General features: G+C 47.3%; 1 protein-coding gene across 1 annotated transcript in view; it reads right to left on the reverse strand.

The window, feature by feature from the left end:
• Positions 1 to 9,801, reverse strand: part of LOC135808453 (uncharacterized) — a 10,238-nt gene continuing 437 nt past the window's right edge. The window contains exons 1-3 of the mRNA XM_065321644.1: positions 9,770 to 9,801; positions 9,140 to 9,340; positions 1 to 2,613 (exon numbers count right to left, since the gene is read on the reverse strand). The exon at positions 9,770 to 9,801 is cut by the window's right edge and continues 437 nt beyond it. Of these exons, the coding sequence (XP_065177716.1) occupies positions 1,268 to 2,613; positions 9,140 to 9,340; positions 9,770 to 9,801 (1,579 nt within the window). The 3' untranslated portion in view covers positions 1 to 1,267. The remainder of the gene's footprint in view (positions 2,614 to 9,139; positions 9,341 to 9,769) is intronic.

Below are 9,801 nucleotides of genomic sequence, written 5' to 3' on the forward strand. Positions count from 1 at the left end.
TTTTAAAGTGAAAAAAATGATCGGCCCGGCCAAAAATATCAAAGTCCAATCACCACTGGCAACATACCGCATCATCAGGCGCGGCTAAATCTACATAATCATGCCTAAATCTGAGTAAATCATAATATCGAGCACTCTCTCGAGCCGCTGTCACTCCCTCGAGCTGTCACTCACCAGGCTCCGTCAAGTACGTAAAATACTAAAAATTCAATGATACCGGTAAACTCGTAAAATATGGCAGAACAATGCTACATAACGAAAATAGTCATGTATTTTAAAGCATGTACCAGTTTAGATCCTTCAAGTTCAAGCATCAAAATAAACCGAACCGTGACTGTCAAATAGACCGGGCCAGCCTAGTGGCGTCGACGGGGTTTCATGAGACAACTCCATCATGCCAGCTGCCGGTTCAACCAGCAATAGGCCAGCTTCAAGATGTCAAAAATGAAGAACTGAAGAAAAAACTGAGAGTATACTATAGGCATGGGTGCAGTCTGATCTGTTACATGTAGCTAGCCTTGAGCTAAGTAAGTTAGTGCTCAACGTAGAAAGGCTCATTCAAAATCGGGAACTAAGACAGTGACGTTTCAACTCAGTTCCCGCCTACTAGGAGCTCAGTGGTGTAATGAACACACGTGTAATCGCAGTCAACGACAGGTCCAAACTGCACAATACAACTTTCGAGCTTGGACCACAAAAACGAGCAGGATAATCAATCATGAACGTCAGTGTGTGAGCAGAATTTGTTTATAATGCACCTTTCACGGTTTATGAAACCTAATGGTAACCCTCAGTGTTCAGTTTGACCCTTTCCTCCGTGGGTTGCATGCATGCATTGGCCATGACTAATATGTCAGTACCACAAAGCAACAGTGGATGAAGTAATTACATTGAGTGGGTTCAGTCACCGCTTGACTCACAGGGCCGGAGATTAAAAAGGTCCTTCAGGGATGAGAAACAGTTGCCAGTGCCGGCTGCTGACAGCCTATCGCACCAAAACACCTCCCAGAGTAATTCAAGAGGCTTCAACTTACTCTTATTACTTTGAGTACGAAAAATAATACTTGCGTTTCAGCAGCTGACTGCATGAATAGGACTCTATGCACACAGTACTGCAACCTTGAACACAGTGTGATGCTCGGGTCTAGGGAGGTATAATCACAATCCATGCACTGGCCATGGTGTACGACACTAAACCTCTACAGGAACTGAAGGCCAGTGCTCAGTACTTGTACACACTACTAGCTGAAAATCACAGCCGACTGGTTTACTTTCCGGTAGAGAGCTTGCTCTTCTTCTCCTTGCGCAATGTCCTGAAGTCACGCACAAACAGTAGCAGGACCATGAGAAAGGATAGGGCGCAGGACGCAACACTCACGTACGTTGTCACGGCAAAACACCGGCTGCCGTAGCACGTCGACTCTGTCGGCGCGGGTCCGGCATCCGGCCGTGGAGAGGCGCCCGGTGGCAAAGTAGGGGCATGGACATGATCATCGTACACTTTACCGTACAGTTCCTGGTAAGCCATGCCAGCCAGTGCCGAGCTGAGCATCACAATGCCCCAGTTCTGGCCGAAATACTTCAAGCCGCCAATGTGCGTCATGATCGTCGGAACGAGACACCACATACTGCCATACGATATACCAACACAGGTGGTGTTGACCAACAGCACGCGTAGACTATCCGGCTGCACGAGAAGCAGCGCCTGGGCAACAAGCAGTGCTGCTGAAGCAACGAGAAGCAGCAGCGAGCGGGGTATGAACCGTGCGTGCATTGCGTCCGACACAATGCCGCTGAGAAACCGCGACACAAGGCTGCAGACTGGCAGTAGCGTGGTGAATAGTTTGCGATTCCTGTCATCTTCCAGACCGTATGCCTTGAGGAAGAATAGAACGTTGCTCATAAACATCAGGCCAACTCCAGTTGCTAGAGCAAATGCCCAGAAAAGAAGCTGAAAGTTCACGTTGAGGAACAACTGCAGGGTATTAAGATCAGGCTGCTTGCTTTTGTCAAGACACTCACTGCTTTCTGCAGTGGACGAAGCGAGAAGAGAGTCTGTCTCCAGCACTGGCTCGATGACATCTTCGCTATCAACTCTCTGACTGGGCATTGGTGGCTGATGTGATCGGCCCTGGGAATGCTGTGATGGTGAGCCAACATGCGGAGCAGATGCCTGCAGAGATGGAGAGCCAAGAGCTGGAGTGTGTGCACGCTGATCACTAACACTTTCCTGGCCACTGCCAACTGAGAAACTGTCGCTCTTCTCCATGTCACTACTGTTTTCATAACTGGCCGCATCAAAGCTCCCTGCGTCAGAACCGTTATGGTTTGGCTTGTCTGCAGCGGCCTTCCAGGGCATCCAAAGCAGAGCAACGAACAGGAACAGGTTCACGGCAGCCATGATCGCCGCGCCAGCATAGAAGAACCCGGCAACGTCCTGCTCGCGCGCCACACTCGATGCGCCGTAGGTCTGCGTGTAGATGGTGCTGAAGACTGCAGCGCTGCCGCCGTACATCGAGTCAACAAGACCGATCACAGTGCCACGCACAGCAGGCGAGAAGTTGACGGCCGTCGTCATCATGCATGCCATGTACGTGAAGATACCACCTTGACCTGCCGCCAAGAAAAGCACAAACACAACACAGTGCAAGTAAACGTTAGACCATAAGGCAAAGAATGCAGCACAAGTTGGGCACAGAGCTTTTAAAAGCTCTTTAATAGTACATGTATTCGAATTTTCTCAAGCTTCTGACAGTGCACATTAGTTTTGCTGTAGACCAGGCTAAGTCTCCCATCACACAGAATACCATCTCTTGTGGTTTCCTTTATCAGTTAAAGGAACCAAATAAGATAAAATATTTTAACTTAACTTAATATAGTTTATATTGGTTCCTAAACTGACAAATTAAAACTGAACAAGCCGGTCTCCACATATTGGCGAATACATCCAGTACAGCATACTCGCTTACGGGTATTTCAAGAAATGGGTGGTTCGACGTGTATTTCGACTTGGCCCTGCCCAGGACAGCCTGTCCACACCGCGTACGGGAAACCTGGGTAGGTTTTGCCGGTTCTTTTGTCAAACCACTCTGGTACTGTTGTGGCTGCGCCTACTTGACCGGTGGTGGCCTCCACGGCCAAGAAGGCGATTTCCACCGAGTGACCGAGACGACTGACGATGTCCCTGGCCACGGCTCGGCACGAGTCGCCGGCGCTGTCGCCAAGACGCATGCGTGTGATGATGGCATGCGCTGGGCAGAAGCGCAGCAACGTGTCACCATCACCGCTGACAACGGCAGCGCCCACCGTGTCATCGGCGTACAGTCCGCAGCCCGGCAAGGCGCTGTCTCCCACTCGGCCAGTCATTTTCCCCGCCGGTCCGCTAGTGCTGACCCCGCACGCCGTACGGCCACTCGCATGCCGTACAATGAAACCCAGTGTATCATGGCCTCCCTGGCTAGGTGCAGCTTCCGCTCGGCAGCATGCACCGTCTTCACTCGCTGTTGACTGCTTGCCAGTCTCACCCAGAGTTCCACTTTGCTTGCCCACCGGCGTCACAGGGTCCAATTCCTCGTCGGTAAGTTCAGAAAAGCCCATCTCATTGGCGAACACTCTAGCTCCAGTGCCCACCAACATACCATGTGCAGTCTTCTCCATAACCTTTCTAGCCACGGAGATCGGAACTGAACAGCCTTCAAGAGCACAAACGCCGCCAAACGACAGGGAACGGCCATCCATGATCGCTGCGTCGAACTGGTGCTTTCCGGCGGCATTCCTGTAGGATCCCTTTCCCACCAGATACACACCGTACTCAGCATCCTCCTCCACAGTGTTCACCGCCTTCTCCACTATGTCCAGCAAATGAGCCGAGCTCCCACGATCGTCACTGTTCGCGGTGAACACTCCGCTAGCCCTGTCCCCAATCATTTCGCTGGCTTTCTCCACAGCAAGCGCAGCGAATGCCCAAGTGCCCACAGCAACGTAGGATTGTTCGCTAGTCATTCTATTTTCTTTTTCTGTTTTTCACGAGCACAAAACAAGACTGTTGCGCTGGCCTGATGACGATAGCCCGTAACATCAGTGTAGAGCAACGGTAGCTGAATGACTCGCATCGACAATGCTACGACAACTAACTAATTACTTGAACTACCGTCGTCGTTGGAAGAAACGCAATGCAAAACTGAGTTCTTCTAATTCTGTCTAAAGATCCTTTTCATTAAAAAATTTATAATAATTTCGTTGCAAACAGAGAAAAAAATAATGAGTCGGGGAAGTCCCAGCTCATGGCAAGGCCAAGGCGCAGGCCAGTGGCAGTGATGGTACCTATGCAGGCTACATATACTACACTACAGTCAGACCTCGCATAACCGCACACATCCGTTTTCCACAAAATATCAGGATAAGCAAGGGAACCGGATTATCGAACGCACATACTGTATGCATGCATGGCATATGCTGTAAATTGGTAACCAACAATTTTCTTCCGGATGGCGAGGGATCCGGATAAAAGAGGACCGGATAAGCGAGGTCTGAGTGTAACAGTACTAATACTACTACTGTCGGGCGCCGAAGAACGGCCAGGCTAGAATTTCACATTTTTTTAAGAACGGGGTAGGCTGGACTCTTTGCAGATAAGGACGGAAGCCGTAATATACACTATTGTACACTCAGACGTATAACTCTGCATAATTGTACATGTAAGACTGTACCATCGAATAAGAACGAAACTGCTGTTCGCTAAAAATAAGAACGGGCTAGCCCTTGGCGGATTATCATGATACATGTATATCGCGGCTGGCATAATTTCTGGCCTAATTTTCGGATTATGCTCTGGCAATGGCTGGCATAAAAGGACTTCTGAGACCAGACCGGGTCGGCAGAACCTTACGATGCTGCCTGAAGATTAATGCTCCAGGCATATTTTTAAAGCATATCCGCGGCAGGAAATAACCTGGTGAATGTGCTCTCAAAGGGTTAAGCCGTGCTGTCATGGTGCCAGAGTCGCTGTAATGTTGCAAAGTGCAACAAGAGTGCAAGGATACAGTATACAGGTCTGCTCTCGATATAACAACTCTCACTTGTACATAAACCTCGTTAGTACATAAAAAAATCAAATCCCGCGCCGAAACAGCATCACTCCCACACAAAATTTGTTCTACACAACATAATCCTACATAACATAAACCTCGACATAACACACGCTGCGGCGGTCCCCGACGTGCGCACTCTCGATACAACATAAATTCACGTGCATGGTATGATCAAGCGGTAGCTGTAGCTAGGCAGACTTTAGGCCAGTTTAGTCCTACATAACGTAAACCTCGGCATAACGCACCCATACGCGCAGTCCCCGACGTGTACACTCTCGATACAACGTAGATTCACGTGCGCGGTACAATCAAGCTGTAGCCGTAGCTAGCCAGTTTAGTCCTATGTGCACATATTCTGCGGCATTGATGGTATCTCATGTCGATGGTGGTACAGTGTGTATATGTTTGCACGGTTGAACCCGCCTTGTAATACCCTTCATTTTGAGGTGCATCTTGTATTTCACCCACGGTTTTCTACATAACATAACTCTCGATATAACATAATGTTTGCGTGGTCCCTGAGATTACGTTATATGGAGAGTAGACCTGTAGCACCATCATCGGCATAATTCCACCATAATGTAGCATAATCACTGGCATAATTTGGGCATAAGGCCATGGTAAAAAATATCTTTGATTCTCAAGTACGCGCGCATCGATTTTTGGTGGCGCACCGACGATTTTTTTTATTTCTACGAGGTGAATAGCAATTTCTGGACATGAAAATAAAATAGAGGCCCACTGGCTGTGTGTTTTACATTTTTCATATCTTTTTGTATCTATTGTATGGCTTAATCCTTCATCTTTCCAAATATGTGACAATTGCTCATGCGACATAGTACCACAAAACTCGTTGAAATGCCTCCCAAGAAAAGGCTATCAACAAGGCACCGACACGAGGAGAAACTACAACAGCCCAGCTGTCAACTACAACAAGAAAAAACTTCATCAACCTGACTGACTTGACTCTACACGCGACGAAAAATTATTTTACTCGAAATGTCCAGAAATGTACAATGTCCAGAAATAGCAATTCACCTTGTATGCATGCATAGGCGTGCATGAAAACGGTCAATGCGAAAGGCATGAATCCGGGAGTAGTAAAATACCGGTATTTTTCTACTCCCTGGCCTGAATAATAAAATAATTATAAATTAATTATGAACCTGTGACGTACACATGTGTGACCCTATCTTTGGAAATAAAAAAATTGCGGGAATTAAAATAAAAATCGCTCGCTCGCGCCGATTTTCACAGGCTCATGACCTGAGAATCAACTTTATTTTTTACCATGGCCTAATGGAAAGCATAATTCAGCAATTTACCGAGCATAATACGCCAAGGGCTGTTTGTACTCATCGGCATAATTCCAGCATAATGTAGCATAATCACTGGCATGGCACAATGGAAAGCATAATTCAGCAATTTACCGAGCGTAATCCGCCAAGGGCTAGGACGGGCCTGACCCCGCCAGTTCTTCGGCGCCCGACAGTACGGTATATACAATGTACATTGTAGTAAATCTACGTTTTACAATGGACCTCAGTCAGCGTGTGATTGACGCCACTGACAGACAGTATAATGGTGTCTATGTCTACAAAGAGTTGTCTTTGGTTACATGCACAAGCATGCATGGTCCATGGTCCATAGATGTACAGGACCCCAAAAATCTGGTCCCCAGCCCGTGTACAGGTGATCTCCTTATCCAGGGTCAAGGAAGCGGAAGAGATACCCTTTCTTGCCCTGGATTAGTTTGTGGTCCTCTAGGGCAGGTGGTCACCATGGTCACCTTATCATAGTCGTCACAAGTCTTAGTCTTGCTTATGTCGGGTGCACAACACTGGTCTTTCTACACGGCGCTCAACGCATGCTTTGACGGATGTGCTTAGAAGCCTGATATCAGCCTCTAGAAACGGATGCCGGTATCTTGTAGAGGGTATGCTAATGACATTATTATTATTATTATTATTTTATTTTTTAGTGTTTAGTGTTCGGATAGCTCAATAGTACAGAAGTACAACTACAAAGAGTACCGAATCAAGTAGAAGGCCCCGAGAACGGGAAACCAAAAAAAACAGCAACATCAATTTACTGATTATGCACATTGCTTGAAAGCAAATCACAACAATGATTTTAGAGTTAAGCTGTCTTTTAGCCACATAGCCAATTTGACGCGGAAATCTGGGATAGTAGTGCAGGACTTCAGGTCGTCTGGTAAATAATTCCAAACAAGAGCCGATTTACTTGAAAAGGACAGAAAGACAGACATCATCACAATGTCCTGATGACATCATCGCTGTATGCTAATGACAAAAAAGCAAGAGAGGAAACTGTGTTGCAACTCTGAGTGTTACGTTAACTTATACCTGTCGTTAAGTCACGATCATCAGGGACGCTCATAGAGTCGCAACACAGGTTTCTCGCTCGCTATTTTGTGGAAGGCTCTGCGCAGGCAGGCAGGCATAGTGTGATGGTCTAAGACCATGATTGAGAAACAGAGGGTACCAGGTTCAAGTCCTGCTTGGAAGCGGAAGGATTTTTTTCCAGTCGTGCTGCGACCCACAGTTAATTGGGAACTCGTGACCTGGCACGAGGGAAACATGGGTGCAGTGAATGGGATTTTCGGTCTTCGACCACTTTGTGGTGAGCTGATCTACTCACCTCCCACCGCTTTAGGAGCTGCATCTGCACCTTGATCCTTGAAGGGTGGTGGCGTTCCTACGGATGCGGAAAACTCGGCCTCTAGCCGAATTTGACGTGAACCGTGAAATATTTTCTGCCCTAGGGTATGGAACACTCTTTGGGCAGTGGAGACTGATTACGCATATGCTGATGACCTCTCGCTCTCTCTCTCTCTGCTATTGGCGCGCCTGGTTGTGATGAAGCCGAGACCCAAGGTCGGCAGAGCATCCCAGACCACGCCACCACTCCTCTTATTCATGGCTCACACATGACGGGTTTACGTGGCTCTAGTAAAAAAATGACCATTTTGGAACACATTCCTCCAAATGCGAAGACTCCACTTTAGCCATCGACTATACCCATACATCTTCACGACACTCTCCAAATGGTCTCTGAACTACACCAATCACTAAAAGAAAGAAAAAGACGTAATCATTCGAATTTTCGGGCAAGGCCCATCATCCGAAAATTCGAATGAGGCCACCTAGAATTAATTCGTTGTTTCGGGTCACTTCATTCATCCGTACCAGGGTCGGTCGGTCGGGTTTATTTTTTATTTTATTTTATTTTTTATTTTGGTTTACGTCCATGTGCATACATGTACATCGAATAGTTTTTGTCCATCTAGCCAGTCGATCAAATCTGACTGTAGTGTAGACAATCCAGCGCAGTCATTGTCCCATCAGATCCAGGTCCCCTCCAGGACCAGGTCCAGATCTTGGCCTCGCTGGCAAACGAGTCTGACGAGCAGCTCTCATCTTGAAAACTTCTGTAAATAGCGACAAGGTGTCGGAGCTGATGCTGTTTCAGGACTGATTGCGGATCGGAGATAGAAGCCGACAACGACGGTTACGTCGTCACCAAGCGCTCCATCCTGTCATTTGGCTCGCCATGGCTGCTTCTGAGGTCGATATCTGGACTGCTATTATTAGGGTCGCGTGTGTACATAGTGTAGTCTGTACATTTGCATGCACTATAAAAAAAAACATTATGCAGTCGGGTGAAAAAAGACGGTCGGTCGGGTGACCCGAAACAACGAATTAATTCTGGATGGCCTGATTACGTATTTTTCTTTCTTTTAGTGATTGGTGTAGTTCAGAGACCATTTGGAGAGTGTCGTGAAGATGTGTGGATATGCTAATAAGATCACTTTATGTGCTGTCAGATGACATCTTTATAGTAGTATCATATTAATGACATCATAAATTGCAGTGTATACATACATGTACACTGTATGTCTGGAATGACAAACTCCTGCTTGTGATGCCACTCCATACATGGTAACTCGACCGCATAATCACAGTGGTTGCTAAAAAGGCCGTTTTACCACGTGCTCTTATTATAATTATTAGCTCTTAGCCTCTTACCCATAACAAAGAAGTAGATGCACATCAGCGAGAAGTGTGTCGGGATGCGATGCTCAATGGATGCTGCCACAACGAAAAAGCCAGCAAAGCTCAGCAATGCCGCCACACAGACGGTGATTTTGGCACCAAACCGCTGCATGAACAAGCCAGCCGTTATGCCGATACATGATCCGATGTTGGCAACGGACGAGATCCACTCAACTGCATCGTGCAACAAGAGTATGACAAAGACAGAAGCATCCTCATGGATAGCACACAACGTTACCTTGCGTATCTCACACATGCTCCTTCCTCTGTACCCGGCAGCCCACCCGGCAAGTGGGGTGGATAAGCAGGGGACTACCATACAGTCATGTATGTAGCCTGACATCCATACAATGTATGGATGTCATGGTATCGGTAGAAGGCAGATCATCTACACAGCTTGGTGGGAATTGTGTACATGTACCGGTATTGCATGCACAGGGACATGCATACGCACCCAATATTCCTGTGCCACGTCACCATACACGCATACACGCATACAAGTACATGTAAGTGAATGTTTGTTTATGCTCCGTGGCAATGCATGCAAGTCATAATGTTCAGAAATTCAGTCACCCTGGGTCCCTTCACACTCACAGGCCCTACCTTGTGTCTGAGTGAAGCTCAGCTGCTCCTTC

This window comes from Sycon ciliatum, chromosome 2 (genome assembly GCF_964019385.1).
Source record: "Sycon ciliatum chromosome 2, ocSycCili1.1, whole genome shotgun sequence".
Taxonomy (NCBI): domain Eukaryota; kingdom Metazoa; phylum Porifera; class Calcarea; order Leucosolenida; family Sycettidae; genus Sycon; species Sycon ciliatum.